Source organism: Chelonoidis abingdonii, chromosome 6, assembly GCF_003597395.2.
Source record: "Chelonoidis abingdonii isolate Lonesome George chromosome 6, CheloAbing_2.0, whole genome shotgun sequence".
In the NCBI taxonomy this organism is placed as follows: Eukaryota; Metazoa; Chordata; order Testudines; family Testudinidae; genus Chelonoidis; species Chelonoidis abingdonii.
The window spans coordinates 41,096,035-41,118,077 of NC_133774.1; the positions used below are offsets into that span (position 1 = coordinate 41,096,035).

The 22,043-nt window shown below is 38.4% G+C and overlaps 1 protein-coding gene across 5 annotated transcripts in view; it reads left to right on the forward strand.

The window, feature by feature from the left end:
* Positions 1-22,043, forward strand: part of IPO11 (importin 11) — a 242,114-nt gene that overhangs the window by 168,872 nt on the left and 51,199 nt on the right. For all 5 annotated transcript variants that reach the window (XR_012656088.1, XM_032801164.2, XM_032801163.2 and 2 more), the window contains one exon: positions 98-219. Coding sequence is in view for 4 of the 5 variants with exons in the window: in XM_032801164.2 (XP_032657055.1) it covers positions 98-219 (122 nt within the window). In the remaining variant the exon portion in view is untranslated. The remainder of the gene's footprint in view (positions 1-97; positions 220-22,043) is intronic.

The window sequence follows — 22,043 nt, forward strand, 5'->3', positions numbered from 1 at the left end:
ATATATTCACATAAAGGAAAATACTTGCCTACATCAAGAGTTTAACACTGCATTTGTAGACTATATGTAATATTGTGACGGGGGTTTGTTTTTGCAGTTGGACCAGCTTCTTGGTAACATGATTGAAATGTGGGTTGACCGCATGGATAATATTACCCAACCAGAAAGAAGAAAGCTTTCAGCTTTGGCATTGCTTTCACTTCTGCCATCAGACAATAGGTGAGCAAAATTTAATAGATACCACTGTTTGTCACTAATGTTAAAACAAATTAAAAAGATCTTGCCTGATGATTTTTAAATATTTTTAAGACTATACTAATAAATAATTTTGCTGTATCTGTTGTTAGTGACCAAAGAAATGAAAAAGCTTAATACAAAATAGTGTGAAATAATTCTTCTCTTTTTTAGTTCTGTATAGCTACTATAATTTGTCTGCTTGTTTCCTGGACAGCATTACTTCAACATATTGAATATATGTAGTAGATAATTCTACTTCAGGTTCCTTCCAGATTAAAACTAAAGAGTTGCTGCTTCTCTCCTCCACATTTAAGTAGTTGGATCAATCTGCTCATTAGGCTTTTGATGTTCCCTTGTGAATACAGTATTCGTTTGGTTTACTTCATATATAGGATTTTTTTCAACATGACAATGAGCAAAAAAAATGCATGTGAACATGTATATGAACCCAATAGGTACAGCTTATTTTGCTCCTTTTACTCTTGGGACCTATCCTGGAGAAATAAGGCATTCTAAGTAAGCTTTGTCTGTGCGTATGGAGGAATTGCCACCACCACATGATCTGCCATGGACTCTGAGCCTAGGAGGACTCAGTTTGGGAACATGGGTCCAAATCTAATTCAGCTATTCCTGTATGTAGAGAAGAACTGTACCCCTCCATCCAAGGTTTGTAGTTATTACCACCCTAATTCTTTTTTGAACTCATTTATACTTTTGGCCTTCACAACATCCCCTGGTAACGAGTTCTTCCAGTTGACTGTATTTTGTGTAAAGATGTACTTACCATATATACTCAATCATAAGCCGGTTCGTTTATAAGCCGACCCTCCCCCCCAGTATGGATAAGTAAAAATGGAAAATGTTTATAACCTGTTCGTAAGCCAGCCCTATAATTCAGGGATCAGCAAATTTTGGCTCCTGGGCCATCAGGATAAGCCGCTGGTGGTCCGAGATGGTTTGTTTACCTCGAGCGTCCGCAGGCACGGAGGTAAACCTAAGTAAACAAAGTGTCCTGGCAGACCAGCTGCTTATCCTGATGGGCCGGGACAGCAACTAGTGGGGAAATTTTTTGTGGGGGAGAAGCTGGGAGTCAGGGGAGTAACCCCTGTGACCATCCCCCACACTCTCCCCATCCCATCCATTCCCACCTTATCTGGGGAGGGCCATGGGAGGATGTCTCTGACCTGGCTGGAGCAGCTCCGGCAGGCTGCGCAGTGCGGCCGCAGCCTGCTCTGGCGGGTTGCAGCAGGCTGGGCCAGGCAGCGTGGCTGCAGCGTGCTCCGGTGCCCAGGTGGCGCGGCCACAGCCTGCTCTGGGGGGGTGGGGCCAAGCAGCACATCTGCAGCCTGCCAACCCCAGAGCTGCAGCTGCTTCGGAGGCTGGAGGGAGAGCAGCATGGCCAGAGGCAGAGAGACTCTGACCCCACCTTTTCCCTTGCGGCTCTGCTGGCTGTGCTGCCTCTCCTTCCTCCCTCTGTTGGTGGGAGGGGCTGTGTCGTCCCACCTCTCCCTCTCTATACCCATTCATAAGCTGACCCCCGTCTATGGTGTTGTCATAAACAGATGGTTAAGGGTTAATGTCTCTTTTACCTGTAAAGGGTTAAGAAGCTCAGTGAACCTGGCTGACACCTGACCAGAGGACCAATGGGGGGACAAGATACTTTCAAATCTTGGTGGAGGGAAGTCTTTGTTTGTGCTGTTTGTTTTGTTTGTTGTTTGCTCTGGGGCTAAGAGGGACCAGACGTACACCCAGTTTTCTCCAATCTTTCTGAATCAGTCTCTCATGTTTCAAAATAGTAAGTAATAGCCAGGAAAGGCGGATTAGTCTTATGTTTGTTTTCTTAACTTGTAAATGTGTCTTTTGCTGGAAGGATTTTTACCTCTGTTTGCTGTAACTTTGAATCTCAGGCTAAGGGGCGGGGGAGGTCCCTCTAGGCTATATGAATCTTGAGTACCCTGTAAAACATTTTCCATCCTGATTTTACAGAGATAATTTTTACCTTTTCTTTCTTTAATTAAAAGCTTTCTTTTTTTAAGAACCTGATTGATTTTTTCCCCTTGTTTTAAGACCCAAGGGGATTGGGTCGGAACTCACGAGGGATTGATGGGGGGAAAAGGAGAGGGGGAAGGTTAATTCCTCTTTGTTTTAAGTTCCAAGGAGTTTGGATCAGTGTAGCCTCTCAGGGTAACCCAGGGAGGGGAAAGTCTGGGGGGAAAAAGAGTGGGGGAAGGTTAATTTCTCAGTCTTTTTAATCTCTTACTATGTGGAAGATGTTCCATACCACTAGTGATTTTTGTTGCCCTTTTCTGTATTGTTTCCATTTCTTATATATCATTTTTTGAGATGGGGCGACCAGAACTACGTGTAGTACTCAAGGTGTGGGCATTCCATGGATTTATATAGTGGCATTATAATATTTACTGTCTTATTATTACATCTTTCCTAATGGTTCCTAACACTCTGTTAAGCTTTTTTGTCTGCTGCTGCACAGTGAGTGGATGTTCTCAGAGAACTAGCCACAATGGGTCCAAGATCTCTTTCTTGAACAGTAACAATTCATTTAGATTCCTATTATTTTGTATGTATAGTTGGGATTATGTTTTCCAATATTTTCCCATTACTTTGCCTTTATCAGCACTGAATTTTCTCTGCCATGTTATTGGTTCCAGTCACTCAGTTTTGTGAGATCCCTTTGTAAGTCTTCGCAGGCTGCTTTGGACTTTACTAGTTTAAGTACTTTTGTATCATCTGCAAACTTTGCCACTTCACTGTTTACCCCTTTTTCCAAATCGTTTTTGAATATGTTGAACAGCACTGTCCAAGTACAGATCCCAGGAGGACACTGGTGTTCACCTCTCTCTCTTCTGAAAACTGACCATTTGTTCCTGCCTTTTGTTTCCTGTCTTTTAACCAGTTCCTGATCTTCTCTCTTATCCCATGACATCGTGGTTTGGTTAAGATCCTTTGGTTAGGGACCTTGTCAAAGGCTTTCTGAAAGTTCAAGCACACTGTATTCACTGGATCACCCTTGTCCACATGTTTGTTGCCCCCCTCAAAGAAATCTGTTAGACTGATGCAGCATGATTTCCCTTTAAAAAGCTATGTTGACTCTTCCCCAACATATCACATTAATCTGCATATCTGATAATTCTGTTCTTTACTATAGGTTTCAACCAATTTGCCTGGCACCAAAGTTAGGCTTACCAGCTTGTAATTGCCAGGATCGCCTCTGGAGTCTTTTAAAAAATTTGTTATCACATGAGCTATCCTCGAGTCATCTGATACAGAAGCTGATTTAAGTGATGGGTTACATACCACAATATGGATCGTGGACAACAGGATGGATCTCTCAATAAATTGACTCACTCTGTTCACTCCCTCTGAAGCATCTGGCACTGGCTGTTGTCCAAAGATAGGATACCGAGCTAGTTGGACCATTGGTCTGACCCAGTATGGCCATTCTTATATTAGGTTATGAGAATGAACAATACACTCAGTGCAGAATTCCATGATATGTTAATTTGAACGTAGATCTCAATTTTGAAATGATTTTTCAGTTTTACACTGTACCAAATTTTAAATTTTACAGGTGCCAAAGAATTTTGCATTGACAACATGTAGTTGCATAGAAGTTGCCATGTGGAAAGCTGGAGATTTTGGCAGCTGATTAGGAGGCATTTGGACTTTCAGCATCAGGCAGGAGTTGAGACATTATTTAAGGTTTGAGCATCTGTTAGGTGTTCAAAGCTTTTGGCATTAGGGAGTGAATGTTCTTCTTCCATTCTCCTTTGCTGAGCAGGGCATAGCTGATTTATCTTTAGGGAGGGATGGAGGGTTGAATACCTAATATATTGTTAATGAACAAAAAAAATGGAAAAACATAAAATTTCTCCTCCTGCAGATCACGATAGCAACCAGCTACATCATTGCTCCTTCCTCATTATGCCCCACTGCATCCACCAGTGGTAGATAAGTATATAAACTGGATGTTTGGGGTTCTTTTGCTAAAATGATGAACAGTGTGATAGCTGGCATTGAAATTATCACTGTTGGAATTCATAGTTATCACATATTTAGATGAGAAAGGGCATTTCACAGTTACCTGAAAAATACTGTTCAGTCTGCCTCGAGATTCAGGAAGGCAGTATATCATAGAGTTAAACTTAGTTCACAATTTTTCCATAATTTTTTTTGAATGCAGCCAAATTCTACAGTCAGTTCTGTATCCATGAAATTTTAGAAAACATAGGCCTCGTCATATCTCCCCAAATGGGGAGCATTTGGGTGAATAGCTCAGCTCAGGAGGGATCATTGCTTTTTTTTATACCGAACAGAAGTTTATCTCCAGTCCACCAAGGCATCTAGCCATGAGTCTGAACAGCAGGTGGACTGCCTTAATTGCTTCTTGGGAAATACTCTTAAAATTATCAGCAGATATGCACAGAATAGAGTTTTGCATGGTGGACTTATTTGTAACCAAATTGAGAACTTAGCTGAAGAGGTTTTGTCACAGATTCAGGTTGTTGGGAGTTCTGTCAGCAGGTGGAATTCTCTGTGCATATCTTTCCTCCTTCAAAGAGTCTGAAAGACATAAATGGAGGGAGCAAAACTTGATTGATTTAGACTGGTCTAGCCAATCCTTGTACTAAGAACATTTTGAACCACAGTATCTCATTCTGCTTTCAGCTGCTCCAGATTTCCTGTTGCAAAGATCAAACCTTCCTGGTGATCCTTAAAGATGAATTACTGGTCAGCATCAGTCATAGCATGACTCCAGGGTTGATTGAACACCAGTCTGTTGGGTCTCCAGTCCATTAGTTAACATTAGAGAAATTGGCTGCCTACTATAGCAAATGATTACATGCTTGGAGGATCAGTTTAGTGTTATGAAGATTTGCCTACCTTCCTTGAATCTGTTGACTCGTATTTTTCTTTCTTTGGGCAGCCCTCAAGATAGTGTTCTTAGTAAGGAATTACCCTAGCCTGGTATCTGGGGAACTAGCAGCCCTGTTTTGTAAATTCTCTTATTGCTTTTGCTTAGGTAAAATTATTTTTAGAACAAGGTCTGGGATATTCATTTAACATTTTTTGGCCTAATCCCAATTCCACTGTTCCCCAATATTTCCCTTTTAAAGCAAAAAGCAAAATAAAGTTGACATTCACTGGATTTACTTAGAGCTTTAAAGTTTTGTCTTTCAGCAGAACTCAAGAAATCTGATTCCCTTATGTGTAATCTAATGTCTTAAGAATTGATAAAAAACCTGTCTCTCATTATTAGCTAATGGGATACAATCTTGTATCAAGCAATGTTATTAGGCTAAAGGGGGTCATTTTGCTCCTTGCTGTGAGCTCACACTCTGCCAGAGGCCTGCTTAAACATATGGTAATTCTGTTTCAGTTATAATGACGTTTCTTATTCTGACGTGGTACATTATCCATAGGCATTAACATGCTGACTCAAACTTCTCTTCAGATCCAGCATTCAGAAGAAGAGACTTGAGTTCAGTAGTACATATCAACACAGTGTAGTCCCTGTCAGCTGATCTTGCGTGTCCCACGTGTGATGGTTTACTATAAAATGTGCTTTTTGTTATATGATAATTTAATGTTGGGTATTCATATCACTTAAGACAGATAAAATGTACTTTTAAAATGAGTGCTGTACACTATATCATACTGATTGTGTGTTGACAGTATGTGGGTCTTATACACAATATAGGGTGACAAGACAGCAAATATGAAAAATGGGGATGGGGGTGGGGGGATAATAGGAGCCTATATTAAAAAAAGACCCTAAAATCGGGACATCTGGCCACCCTAACACAATAACATGTTCTATGCTGAATATTGTTTGAGGAGAAAAGGTGCGTTATCTAAAAGGGAAAAAAAGTGAATTTATAGGATTAAATGTTGAGGGTCCCAAACTATAGTATTGTTTGCGACGATGGAACAGATGAACTTCAGTGTATTTTTGAAAACTAGTAAGCTGCTTGTTATTGAAGACAGGAAAATTGCACAAAATATAAAAGTATCTTCGTAAACCGCAAATGAAGGATTCTCGTTACTTTTGAGGGAATATTTTCCAATTTTTTTTCCTCCATCTCCAAAAGTTGGGCTGCTACTTAAGTTAACATTTTCATTTTTCAGTTGTTTACCTGAGACCTAGTTGCAACAGTATGGTATGGAAAGTATACATGGTTTGCACATAACCCTGTTTTCTCCTAGAAATCTTCCTTCCAAATACTAATGGGGCTCAGTCCTACTTCACTTGAAAATATTGGGCCTATACCGGAAAAGCCTTATTCATATAAATAACATCATTTAAATCAATAGGATTATTCATTCAAGTAAGGATGGACTTGCGGGATGATATTAATGAGATTCACAGTATTCACGCCAGCAACAATGCTCTTTCAACTTTCTGCAATTACATATTTGTGATTCCCATAATGTATTCATTTCAGGATATACTAGCTATAACATCTGAGTTTATTACACCATTAACTTTAAAATCTTATAAATGTAGTAAGCAAATGACAAGTTCATTTGGGGGGGTTTCCAAGTCATTATTGCAAGAAAAAGATACTGAGGAATTCTATCCTTGAGTAAAACTTCAGTCATTAGCAGGCATATTAATTTAATTTATATCACAGGTACAAAATCAGATCATCATAAAATTTCACAATTTTTCTATATGATATCTAGTAAGATTGCCAGGTCCAAAATACCCTCTCAAATAGAGTCAGTTGGGCTATGAAAATCACTGATCAAATAACTGCCCTGCCACTATTGAAGATTATCGTCGTATGCATCTTCTGCAGTTATGGGAACTTATACTTCATGTACTCAGTACACAGGTCTGTAACTTGCATTAAAAGAAAGGCTTTCCAAATTCATTAATCATTCAAGTACAAGTTAAGTTGGAAATTTTTGAACAAAACTCTTTTGAGTTATCCGAGTACATGCACACACAGGAAAAAGTAAGTAAGTTTTTCCCCTAAAGATTTCCCATTCAGTTGACTTGATGCTTCAGCCATGTGACAAATTGGGTTTGATATTTTTTCATGTTTCTTAATGTGGAGAACACCAGACTAATCCAGAATGAGGAGGAGGGACTGAAGGAGAGGAATGGCACAGGAGAGATGGAGAAAACAGCCTGACTTTTGTTTCCTTCCCCTTTCTGCCTTCTGAACTGCTTAGTTTTGCTTTGGCTTTTTGTACATGCTTTTCCTAGCGTGGTTTTCTAGTCTATGGCCATTTTAATCTGACAGAGACTAGCAGCTGCAGATTTTAAGTCACCATTTTGCTTGTGCTTGCTGCAGACTTTGTCTCCTTTCCATCCAGATGGAAAATATTTTTGTTCCTTGTTATATTTTCCCCTGGTATTAATTTCCTCTAATTGCTGAGGGAGCATCTACAACATTTAGGCAATATATTGCATTCAGAAGGATCCCAAACCATTCTGAAGAGTACATAGATTGTATTATTCAGTTTAAAAATTAATATCCTTCAGTTTGGTTTAAAAATGTATGGTGGATGTAAGAAGCAAAATTGTTTTCAGAACCCAAAAGTTTCAGGGACTGGGTGAGAGAGCCTTAACACAACAATGGCATGAAATTTCTTATATTTCAACCTCCTCAAAAATATTACAGTATTCATTTGCTGAAAGCTTGTAGGTAAAGTGTCAGCACCGGTGAAGGATTCAGAAGTGGCTAAGATTTAAACCACTTTATGGTTTTAGTTCATATTGGTCTACATTTAGTCTCTGTTTATGTATTATAAAATCTTTCTAGGCAATGTCAATGAGAGCCATAAGCAGCACAGTAGGTAAGATCTAAATGTCTTTAATAACAATAATAGCACTATATGTAACATTGTGTGCATGTAGTCCTTCAATCCAGCATCCTGTTTATCTTCTAAAGTACAGCTGCACATTGTGCTATAGTCTTTAGAAGCTCATAGTTGTTAAAAAAAAAAAAAAAAAAAAAAAAAAAAAAAATCCTCTTTCCTGGTTAGTATGCTACAACACATTTCCATTTAGCAGCAATTTCCTCTTTTTACTTGTTTTCCTCATAAACTGAACAGTGTCTAACTATCTGTGTTTGCCTTCTGAGTCCAGCCACTTAAATTATGTAATACTTCATGTATTTGACTGACTTATACGACATTATTTTATTTTCCTTCCTCATTCTGTGCTCTTTCTTACTACTTAGAAACCTCACTTTTAGTTACACTATTCAATCCACGTAAATATTTTTAAAATCATCTCCTATATTCTGCTGTTGATTATTGTGGTTATAACCTACTTTTTAAAAATAAAATATATGTAGGCAAATCATAAAATGTTTGTTATAGGTAACATGCAAATAAAAATATAAATGCAGGCATATAAATGTAAATAGATTTAAAAGTATATATTGAACTAAACTAAGAGGTCTTTTAAAACTTTAGTAAACTAAACTCTAGCCTTTTTCCTCTCCTTTTTCAATTTTTATATCAGAGACCAACTTTAAAAGCCTCTTATAGCAGGATGCTCTGTCAGAGGGAGCTCTGTACTGTCTTGCTATTAGTAAAGGATGGTGGCTACTGCTGTTCAGAGGCTGTAGAGTCTTTTTATCTGTGTTATGAGTAAGGCTATGATTATGTCATGGAACACTAGCCTCCAGCCTTCCTTATATTTCCTGAGGGCAGTGTCTTAAGACTGCTGCTTCCCCTCTGCATACCTACACAGAGCTAGGCAGAATTTTATTTAATGTCTGTTTTGTCATGTCAAAATGTTAATATCATTAGTTTTTGAAGTGTCTCCGTTAGCATGTTAATTTAAAACCTTCTTAATTCTTATTTTTAATCCAATGAGAGGAGCTATTTTACATAGTTTACTAGTTCATTTTAGTTTTGAGTACAGTCCTGAGTTGCCTGACTGTTAACCAAGTTTAAAGATAAGTAGTTGTGGGGTGGAAAGTTTTAAATGGCTGAGGGCCATGTAATTTTATCCCAAAATTACTGCAAATCGAATTCAGAGTAACAAGAAATGATAGGCCATGTATTCCTGGAAAGAAGACTGTTTCCAAATATTGGTAATCATAGAAATAATAGGATTTCATTAGCGTTCATTATTGGCCTGTTTTAGGACTACTCTTTAGGTGATTTCTTTTAAGGCCAGGTCTACACTAGAATATTAGGTCAGTTTTAACTGTCATTCTGGAATGTGAACAATCCACACCCCTAAGCAGCGTAGTTAAACTGAGCTTATTCTCAGTAAAAACAATGGCACCTTAGAGACTAACAAATTTATTTGAGTATAAGCTTTCGTGGGCTAAAACCCACTTCATCAGATGCCTTCAGTGGAAGATACAGTAGGAAAATATATATACACAGCGAACATGAAAAAATGGATGCTGCCATACCAACTGTAGCAAGGATAATTAGTTAAGGTGAGCTATTATCCTCAGTGTAGACAGTGCTAGGTTGACGCAAGACTGTTACTTTGACATACGTTAGAGAACACCACAATTAAAACTAAGCAAAATTATCAAAATTATTAACCATGTAATATATTATTATTAAAGAAAAGAAAATAAATAAAACACCACAAAACAGAACACAAACAATAAACAGTGGTTACTTCTGGTACAGTCTCTTATGTATGTCTCTCTGTGGAGAGCTTTCAGCAGAAATTACACCTTGGAGAGGGACATGCCTCTGGACATTTTTCTCTTGGTAAGTTAAAACCACTGCTGTAATGCTTCACACTAGGTACTATCTATCTCGACAGGAGGAGTTCTCCTGTCAGTGTAGGTGATCCATCTCCCTGAGAGGTGGTAGATAGATCAATGAAACCCCTGTGATTAAAATAGTGGGAGTCACATTGTTGCGTTGCCGGTAAAAAAAAAAAACAACAAAAAAACGAGCTGCCCTACCAGTTTTTGTTTCTCTAGACCAGATATTTTTACTAATTTGGGGATAAAATTATTTGGCGCTCAACCATTTAAAACTACCCCTTTCCACCTCCACCCTCCCCATAGTGCACTATGTTTAAGTTGATCCATGATTCTACGTTTGTGATGTACTGGTTAAAATATTACAGTTAAGAATGAAGTATTCCTTTCACCCTTATGTATCTGTTCATCTTGATTATTGTGTTCTAGCCGCAAAGGCATGGAGCTTGTTTGAGTGATTAATGAAATGGTTTCAAAAATACACTCATGCATTGATACAACTGTGAGAGTTTTTGTCAATACAATTTGATATTATTCATATAAACACAAAGATATAGTGTTTTCTTCCACTGAATTTTCTTTTATGTGAAAATTATATCTTGTTTGTTTCTTTATGTATCTTTTATTAGGTTTTTTTCAAAGATAATTGCATAGAAATAGATCATCATAAAAGCATGCCTTTGGTTCCAATTGTAAATATGGATTTCTTTCAGAAACATTTCTCTAAACCAAATTATTCATCTTTGTCTTCAAAGCTGTAATTTTTCTGACATCTTGCACTTTTATCATAAGATTGAAGTTCTCTTCGAAACTAGGCCTTTCCTCCAGATTTAGAATTCTTTGTTCTGTTGCTTTGTGGTCTGAAAGCACCTCTACAATATGACATTTCAACTTTAGCACCCAATATTAATTGTTTTACACAAAGTTCATCTTTTAAAAGGGACTTGCATTTCAGCAAAATGTAGTTTCTTATATTAGTGATTGTGATTCCTTATTCAGTTTCTGTCTCTTTGAAGCTATCATTGCAATTTCATAGATGGGAAAGTTACACCAATTTTTTTTTCAAATTGTTAAAGATTGAATATGCAATATGTCTTTCTACATTCAAAAGCAAAGGGATGGAAACAGCACACTGATTCTGCTTTCATTATTCTTATTAATATCACCATTAGTTCTTTAAGTAGTTCTTCTAGAAGTCTTTTGATCCTTATTGTGGTGGGGTTTTTGTTTGTTTTGTTCTAACAGTAGAATTGAGATTCAATTTTAACTTTTAAAATTGTCCTGTCAAGAGATAGAAATACTCAGAAATCATATAGAATTTTACAGCTTCATAGTACTATGTAAACATCTAATTTGAAAATGAATTAAAATTAATTCTTATAAGTAAAAGAAATACAAAGCTGTTCATTTAGTATTTCTATTGTACTTTTAGTGGTGTTTGCCCATTTTTGTACTATTCTAATGAAAAAGTAACATCTGAGCCATGTGTCTGATACCTGTCCTTTTTATATTGAAAATAATAGAGTGGAAATTTTGCTAAATGAATAAATAAAAAACATGATAAATAAGTGACAGTGGCTGAATTGTTCATATGGCATGCTTCAGGGCAATAGTGGGTGGTTAAATAGGTGCAATTTTCTCTAAGAAAATATAAAATAATTGTGATACAATTTGGAGATGACAGAAAAATTGGTGGAGTGATAAAAAATGATGGAGACAGGTTAGTTATATAGGCTGACCTAGATAACTTGGTAAGGTGGGCTTATTTGAACAACACGAGTGTTAACACGGACAAATGCATTGTCATGTATCTGGGAACAAAGAATTTCAGGACTCGCTGGTAAGACTGGGAACTGTATCGTGGAAAGCAGTGACTCTGAAAAGGACTTAGGGGTCATGGTTGATAACTAGTTTATTAATTTTCAGTGTGATTCTGTAGCTAAGGAGGAAAACATAGTCCTTAGATATATAAACAGGAATATTGATTAGGAGTAGGAAAGTGGTATTGCTTTTGTATATGGCATTAGTGAGACCATTACTGGAATACTGTGTCTTTCAAAAAGGATGCTGACAAATGCTGCACAAGACATGGATGACGGCATAACCCCTCACCGTGCATTGCTGTGCTCTGGACCAATGCCCACTGGGTTACAGTGACCTCAAACTGGACCCTCTTTAAACTCACTATCTACACTAGATAACCTTCCAAAGTTGGGACAGTTGTAATTTAACACCTCCACCCCCAAACCAGACGACCTTGATGCTGGATTGAAGGTGAAAAGCCATACAGCAGTTTTGCCATATGGGAAATAGCTCTTACAGATCCCAAAACTGGTGATCAGTGTAGAGCCCTGACCTCTAATGTAATCAGCAACTAATTAAAGGGTGAAAAGAATGGAGCAGAAACTGAGCCCAAAATGGCAACTTGCCTCAGCAGTAAACCAAACAATCTCCCATGGACTCTATTACTACCCCCACTGTCCAGGAGCAACAGTGATGGGCAGGTCAGATGCAGCAAGCAGCACCCTACCCCACATTCTGCAGCACAAGGAAAAGGGGGAAAGAGAAGCAGCTCCACATACAAACTAAAGGCAAGTGGGAGGGTGAGAAGGAATTAAAAGGCACATGTGGAGCACTGCCTTAATTGCTCCTGGTTGAGATCCCCTACCCCTCACTCACCTGAGGGAGTCTTCACTGTTCCAAGCTGCGTCAAAGATGCACCCCAGTTAGCAGGGAGACCATTTGAGGTCTGGAAAACATTCCTTATACTGATAAACTGTAAAGTTCAGTCTATTTATTTATCCAAGAGAAGGCTGAGAGGTGACTTGATCACAGTCTACAAGTACCTATAAGACCTAGGTGGTATTTTTGTTGTTGTTAAATAGAGAAGAGTCTTTTGATAGTAGACAGCTCTTTAGTCCAACGGAAAAAAACATAGTAAGATCCAGTGGTGAGAAGCTGAAGTTAGACAAAATCAGATTAGAAATAAGCTGGAAATTTTAAGCAGGAAGGGAAAATAACCTTTGGACAGTTTTTTTGGGATTGTGGTAAATTCTACATCACTTGAAGTCTTGAAATTAAGACTGGATATTGTTTTAAAAGATGTGCTGTAGCTCAGCCAGAAGTTATGAGCTTGATGCAGAATTTATTGAGTGAAGTTCTTTGGCCTTTGTTATACAGGAGGTCAGACTAGATTATCATTATGGTCTCTTCTGGTGTTAAAATTTATTAATCCATAAACTCTTTTAAAATTGTCCTCCATCTGAACAGAAGCATTTTCAAAAACAGCCCTATAAACACATTTCAGTTAACTCTCTGGTGAGATTTACCTTAATTTGGAATAGCCATTGACTTTTAATTCTTAATATTATGTATTGCTTAATAAAAAATATGCAATTGCTTTTATTCATTTTCACTGTTTCATGATAATTTAAATATATTGCAGAAATTTCACTACATTTCTGTGTGGACTGTAATATGCCATATTATTAATTAGGAGTTTAATATATTATGTCCCTGTCAGACCTAGTTTGAAGTCTGGTCTACACAGACACAAACCAAAATAGCAAATAGTGTAAACTAAAAGTGGTTTAGTTGCTTCAGTCCAAGCTTTGTGTGGACACTCTTATTTTTGGAATAAAACTGGCTTAAGTCAATTTAGCTAAAATTGGTAAGAAAGTCTGTCCAAACTCTTACTGGTATTGAAATAACTCAGCTGGTTTTAGGAACCTAGTATAGTTAAATCAATGCATGTTCACATATAGCCTAGTTCTGATTTATTTGCATTTTTATGGTTTGACTTCTAATTTTTTTCTCTCCAATTCTGATGGCCAGTTTTTATAGTAGGAAGAGTGGCACTGGCTACTTGTGCAGACCTTAGGCTTGTGATTCAGAGTTTACATTAGCAGGTCCAGTTTCCCAATAGGTCTCTTCTCTGCACACTGTTATGGAGAAAATAGACATTTCCCACCAGATGTCTCATTGCTAATTGTTAACTTTGGAAATAAACGTGCTATTGTGAGTGCTATGATTAGCACTGGCAGTGCCAACAAAGCAACAGTCAGCACTGAATGCGTTGATCTATAATCTCAGGAATCTTGAACAAATATTTTTGTGCTCTCCCCCGAGGGCTTCATAAAAGTGGTTTGAAGAGCTCTGTTTCTGTGGTTGGTTACTGATCCTAGAAAAATAGCCTCCTTAGAACTCATTTAAGAAATCTTCCATTCTCCTTCTTGAGTATTGCTTGTGCAGGCCCCCTTCTCAGTCATGTACCAAGCCTTAGGGAACAGGATTTGTTAAACGCAACTGATCCAGCTTAGAGTACCCTGGTGCATCTGAACTATGGCACTGAGGCCACTTGAGGTGGAGTAAGACTTAATGGGACCTACATCCAAATCAAACAAAGGCCTCCCACCCTCCCGCAAGAAATTTAAAATATTTGCATAGGGCTGGCAGTGAAGTAAGACATACATGTACTTGTAAAGCTGGCACATTTGCCATGGAAGTCACTGAGACAGTAAACCTGGAATACTACAATGCCGTGTTTACAGTCACTTTTCTCAGTAATATCACCCTCCGCCCCAAATTGTATATGATCGTGTATTGCCCTCAGAGAGATCTGCCTGAAACAGTCACTCTAAGAACTGTAAACTAACATATTCATCTCTATGGGCTTTTACCTCCAAGACCCATAGCTCTTTGGGGTTCTCCCCATACCACTTCAAAATATGATTCTTTGTGATAGTTGATGAGAGCATCAGGTCCAGCTCATCCACCAAAGCAGCCAGGCTGTCAATACTAGGAGGGCTCCCTCCTGCCTTGCCAATTCCCGCCACCCCCACCCCCAGTGTGGAGAGGAGGTTACTGCTGTGTCTTGGGGGTAAAGAAGGAGGACCTGTGTTCCTTGGTTTGCCTCCCTCAGAGGGAGAGGAGGTCCTGTGTCACCATCATTTCAAGCTGGGAGAGGGGGGCAGGAGCAGGGCTGCAGGGAGGCCCACATTATGGTGTGTCATTAACAGGGCCCCGAGTGCAGGAATTGTGTTCATTTTACAGAGTTAAACATACTGTTAGCACTTAGCAAACAATTAACAGCATCAGTGCTACTTACAATATATAGTGGTTACAAAATAGCATTTCATTAATAATTTGAGAAGCTTGTAATTATTTTCTGGGTTTAATCAGAAAGAAAATACACACTAATCTGTCGTTAATTATTTTAAAATAGAAAATCAAGACTCATTTCAATGATATTACAGGTACTAAAGACTTACTAAAATAATATAACACTTTAATTTTTTCTTCGTTTTGTATTTATTATTTTTTAGTGAAGACTTTGTATGAATTCTGCTAATCTGAACCCCCCTACTCATCCTCCCCTCCACCCCCCAGCCCAGTGAGCAATCCGACTCACCCCACNACAAATTATTTATTTATTTTATATATTGTCTGTACAGAAAGGTATGTTGTTTCATTCAGTGGTGGTGTTTAAAAACCAATTAAGTCTATACATGTTTCAATTTGTGGGCTGTTTGTCCTTCAGACCTCACTGAAAATCCAATAAATGGCACTGGCACTTTTGAATGACACATTCAGTTAACTATACTGAAATATCTGTAGATTAACTTCCTTTTATTTAATTTCTTCACTCAAGGAAATAAGTATCTTCTATAGTGTATGTACATCAATCTGAATGCCTTACAATTCTTAATGTCCTTATCTTTACAATACCTGTGTGAATAGGAAAGCTATTATCCCCATTTTACAGATGAGGAACTGAGACCCTGAGAAACTAAGTAACTTACCGAAGGTCACAAAAGAAGTCTGTGGTGGAATAGGAAATTGAACTCAGGTCTCCTGAATCCCAGGTTAGCACCCTAACCTCTGGAACAACTTGTGTATGTGTATAGCTAAATACAAGGAGTGCTTCACATATAGATAGATAGTTTATTTATATAGCGACAGCAAGAGAGACCATGCTCACTGATAACAACCTCTATATTTAGGTTGCTTTATATTTCTCATTATAAAAGATTCGTGTGGCCTTTTATCTGGAAAGCTGTCTCACCTCCTTTGTTTTCTGCAGGACTTTGATATTCATCAGGGAAATACCCTCAAGCTCAGCCTTATTTTATTCCAAGAAATTCTGTTCAGCCTTTGCTCAGATATAAATTGTTTAAAATCTCCATCTTCCTTTTCTGTCTTTTGTTGCTTAAGAAAATATTAGGAGCCTGCTAAAAATAAGTGAACACTCTAACATTCTAAAGCCAGGTTTGTGCCTCCTTCTCAGACTCTCCTGAGGGGCAGGAGAGGAGAGATGACCAGTCTGGATAACCCTACTTCCCTCCACTCAAACCCTCAAACCCCCCCCCCCCCCAAAAAAAACCCCAAACAGCTGGACGCATCAGTCTTTTCTTCACCGCAAGGCATTCCATGCAGCTGGAGAGCCCAACTCCTGTTGCAATAAGAGACAGACAGACATAGGCCTTGTTCCTCTCAAGCACCCCCTGGACCAGCACATGTCCCTAGCGGCCTGTCCTTTCCTCTCTAGATCACATGAGGCCAAAGGTCCTCAACTTCTAGGAAGTAGAGGGAGAGCCAGACAAGCTTGACCTCTCCCTGCCAACCCAACCGACATCATCTCTGGTAAGAGTCTTCTTCTGTTACTAGCACTTTGTGTTAGTCCTGTAGCTCAAGTGGTAGCAGTCTGTATTGCAGTGGTGAAAGTTCAGGGTTTGAATGGTGCTCATAATTCATTATGGGACAGACAATGGCAGAGTTGTACATAATAAAAAGTTTTGATATTTATCCTTACAAAAAAATTTCATTAAAAGAAAGTTATTTAGGTTGTAAAGACAAGCAGTTGAAAGTTAGGAAATGCCAGACTTACAGTTGCCTGCGTAACCTTAATTCTGTCCCTTTGTGTGTATATGTTATGGTACATATACATAATATGGTACATATACATAATTTAATTACATTCTCACCTATTTCATCCACTGGACCTGTGCCTCATTCAATGCACAGAATGAACTCTCAAAGGTTGCACAGGCAACTGTAAATCTGGCATTTCCTACCCCGTCTGAGTGTTTGACTTTGCACCTTAAATAACTTAAGGTAGTTTATGTATGTGCACATATAGTTAGATATAAATAAATCTTTGTAAAATAAAACATCTAACTTGTAGACTGAAATCATTTAGTCATTTGTTTAATTTTTTATGCCCAATTGGATGACCATTTTATTTATAATATGTAACTCTCTAACCCAGCTATTTAATTTGTAAGCAGTTACTTATTGGGTCTGATCCTGCTTTGCAGATATGTTTAAGTAATATATATTTACATTTTTAAAAATGTGCTTAAAGACAAAGTGTATTGTCCCTGTATACAATAAGGGAAAGCATTTGGGAGTTGGAGATGTAAATTGCTATTTGTATCTGAATAATAGTTGCATTTAAAACAAAAAATCATGCTGGACTGTAGTAGAACATCTAGTCACTGGGTAAGATGTTGCTCAAGATTTCAAAAGACTGATGCCAAAGTTAGGCTACACAACTACGCATTTTACAGCTTACTAATTGGTGGTGGTGGTGGTGGTTGTTTGTATTTGTGGTACTACCCAATCAGGATCAGAATCACATTATGGTAGGATTACTCTGTTTTTCTGTTGAAAGGAAAGACGAGCATTTAATTAATGTGATGAGCATTTAATTAATTACATGAAAAATGTGTCTGGATCTGCTATAATTTAAATTAGTCATAATAAATGTATTTGTAGTAATTATTCTTGCATATATTTTGTTTAACTTGTTAAACTATATCTGTAGGATAATGTGGAAAACTCACTTGGGGAAAACATGATCTAATGAAATCTTACAATCTTAGACCATGATTGAGGACAGCTCTTAAAGTGTGTGCTTGAAGCTATGGCTACACTAGAGAGCTTACAGCAGCACAGCTGGACTGATGCAGCTATGCTTCTGTAAGCTCTCTAGTGTAGCCGCTCTAAGTCGATGAGAAAGAGCTCCAGAGTTAAAGTTGCTCTGTCATCCCCTTGCAGAACTTTGTGTTTAGCAAAACTCAAACTTCTGAAAATGAGGAAATATACAGTTAAGGTTGCCCATGCAGCCTTAACTCTGCCCTCTTTCAGCAATACTCCAGTATGCCCAATTAAAACACAAACCTTCACTCTGCCAACCCCACAGTTGCTGAAATGTACAAGCTCTTCAGCCGCTTTTACAAACCATTCACTGTCATCCACAGTATTCCATTTAACACTATCTAAGGGCAAAAAGGGGAGATAGGTTTCCCCATAAGAATTAATGTAAATTGAGTGGGTTAGGTTCCAGGGAAATTTTGTTCATCAGAAAAAAGACATACATATATACGTGTGTGTATATACATACATATATAGTACACACACACACACACACACAGGCTTACTGAACAAAAGGTTGGTGTTTAAGTTGCAGTTTTTCACATTGGTAAATCTTTGACTTTGTCATTTTTCTCTGTCCAACAAAAGGATTTGAGTTACAAAGGAATCTTTTAATGATGAGTAGGCTAAGCCTTTGCGAGCCTATTTACAACAAAAGGAAATATGCATTTGCATTTTCATTGAGATAATTGTTATAATTTGCTCTTTGTTGGCTCATGAAGATAGTTGCGGAACAAGTAAAGTTTGAAAACAACTGCTTTATTCCATGTTCAAATAATTAAAATTCAGTTGAATCTGGATAGACATAGTCTATAAACTGCTATTCAAACATACTGCTTCTATTAATTGAGACCTTGCGCAGTGAGATTCTTAGGTTATACAGATATTTGGTGAAATGGCAAAAAAAAAACTTTGTCGTGGTACAGTCAACTCAAATGGAAAGACCTCTTGTCATAAGATGTATCCATATTGTTGATGAGATTACACACCTACACCTCACCTGATGCTGCTGCAGTATACAAACAAGATTTGCTCCTCAGAATACTTTCATAGCATGTTACTCTCAGTGGTATCTATACGTTTTCTGTTGTGGAATGTAAGAGAGATATTTTTAAACCAGTTAAATGCAGATCTTATAGTATAATCCTTTTTACGTTTTTATTGTTTGGTCAACTACATAAGTACTGTCTCCAGGAGTAAATATGAGAACAGTTTGAGAACTTTTTCACGTGAAGTGATCTATATTTCCTCCACAGTAGTGTCTGAAATGACCATTTAGTAAGATGTCCCACTGTAAATATTTTTTTTGTTGGATTATTAGAATGGAAATTTAATTGTGCTTCTTGTTTACAAGGTGGTTTAGTGAAATTATCTCAGCTGTTTCTCATTTATTCAGGTAGTTGTTTCCTACCTGAGGGTGTCTGAATTTCATAATAACTACATTTTATTTCTCGGTAACAACATTATATAAATTGCTATGTTTTAATTAGCTGGGGACTACTAGCCAATCAGAGCTCCAGGGTTTCCATCGAGCACAGTTACTTAGGAATGGCCACACTGATATTATGCTAACTCCTGCCCTCTGACTACTAGTGTCCCTCATGGATGTGGAATTCAGTGTTTACGATAAACATGATTGCTTCAGATTATCAACCATTTCCCATCTCTGTTGTCCTACGTGATTCCCTTCTCTCAACACCCCATCCTTTTTTTTTTTTATTTCCTGAGAAGAATAAAGCCTCACCAGCACCCACCCTGCTGTGATGCACATAGTTTTCAACTAAATTCTAGTTACTTTAAAAGCTTCCCTTCTTCCCTCTACTTCAGTTTCAGTAACACCAGCTTTCATGATGAGAGTGTCCAAAACTTCACTACCACTCTTTTAACTTCTAAACACTCTTTAGGGTAGGAGGAGGAAAAGGGGAGAAAAAGCTGAAATTATAAATTATGGTAGGGCAGTAGTGACCATCACCATTAAGGCTAAGTTCTGTTTTGTACTTAAAATGGGGATTCAACTTCTGTTTTGTATGAAGAATACAGTGTATCTTTCCCAAATTTTACAGTATATAATCTGAGTAAAGATTACATTGTCTGATGGTTTTGAAGTGGATCTGCTAGCTTTTGATTTTAAATTAATTAAAAATAGACCCTTAAAGTTGACATGTGATTGTCATAATTTTTCTGACCCTTTAACTTAAAAACAGTGATGTGTAGAGAGTCAGAGATTTGTTTGCAATGAGACTTAAAGTCTGTCTCTAAGGATGCATAATTTTTAAATTAGCAAAAATTGTTAGTGATATTCATCGTAATTGAAAACTTAGGTACCACAGATAGCCTGCTGTTCTCTGATGTAACATTTGGATGACTTGCGAACACTGTCAGAGGGAAATAATATTGTGTATTGCCAGAAGCCCTTCAGTAATGCCCCCTCTATCTTAAAACAGTGGAAAGAGTGGATTTTCTAGTCTGGGGACAGTAGTGGGGCCTTATGGAAGAGGTTCTTTGACAAAGCATTGACTACTTTAGTGAAAGACAGCATCTTTGTAGAAAAGTATGTGCTTTGTAGAACAGTTTTGAATAATATGCAACACATTGTTTACATATTAGTAAATTGTTTTTTTAAAAGTTAATTCCTTGTGGGAGTGGTGGCTAATCCTTTCTAAGGCCTGGTCTACACTACGCATTTAAACCGATTTTAGCAGCATTAAATCGATTTAACACTGTACCCGTCCACACAATGAGGCCCTTTATATCGATATAAAGGGCTCTTTAAATCGGTTTCTGTACTCCTCCCCAACGAGAGGAGTAGCCGCTAATAATCGGATTACCAGATCGGATTAGGTTAGTGCTGCCTCAAATCGACGGTATTGGCTTCTGGGCAGTATCCCACAGTGTACCACTGTGACCACTCTGGACAGCAATCTGAACTCGGATGCACTGGCCAGGTAGACAGGAAAAGCACGCGCGAACTTTGGATTTCATTTCCTGTTTGCCCAGCCAGGGAGTTCTGATCAGCACAGTTGGCGATGCAGTCCCAATCCAAAAAGAGCTCCAGCTATGGACCGTACGGGAGATAGCTGGATCTGATCGCTGTATGGGAGACAAATCTGTTCTATCAGAGGCTCATTACAGAAGAATGAAATGCCAAAGCATTTGAAAAAAATCATAGAATCATAGAATGCAAAAGGTTGGAAGGGACCTCATGAGGTCATCTAGTCCAACCCCCTGCTAAAGGCAGGACCATTTCCCTAAATAATCCAGCCAGGGTGCAGTCTGCGCGACCTTAAATCGCTCTAAAGGATGAGAGATTCTACCACCTCCCCTAGTAACGCCCATTCCAATACTTCGACCACTCTCCTAGTCAGAAAGTTTTTTCTAATATCCAAGCCTCGACTTTCCGCAACTGCAAACTTCAAACCATTGCTCCTTTGTTCTATCCTCCGTCACCACTGAGAACAGCCTAGCTCCCTCCTCCTTGGAGCCATCCCTTCAAGTAGTTGAAGGTTGCTATCAAAATCCCCCTTAGTCTTCTCTCTGCGGCTAAATAAGCCCAGTTCCTTCAGTCTCTCATTCACTAAGTCATTGTGCTCAGTCATCTAAATCATTTTTGTTGCCCTCCGCCTGGACTCTCTCCAGTTTTCCACGTCCTTTTTGTAGTGTGGACGCCCAAAACTGGACACAATATTCCAGATGCGCCTCCCGTGCCGAAGAAGAGGGAATAAATCACATCCCTCGATCTGCTGGCAACACTCCTACTAATACAGCCCAGTATGCTATGTAGCGACAGGCGTTATGCATACAGAGTCACACGCACAGTGCCTGTGTGACAAGTGTAACGGAAAGCCAAAGCAATCAAATGGATGCTCATGGAGGGACGGGAGGGGTACTGAGGACTCAGCATATCCCACAGTCCCCAGCAGTCTCGGAAAGCATTTGCATTGCTTGGCTGAGCTCCCAATCCCTGTAGGTCAAACATATTGTCCGCGGGTTGTTCAGGGTAAGCTCGTCAAGTTTACCCCCCCCCCCGTGGAAGAAGAGGAAAAAAATTGTTTCTTGACTTTTTTCAATGTCACCTAGTGCTTTTAGCTGAATGCACTGGTAATGCAATGCTGCCTGCCGCAATAAAAGCAGCTATCCGCCTCCTCTTCCCTC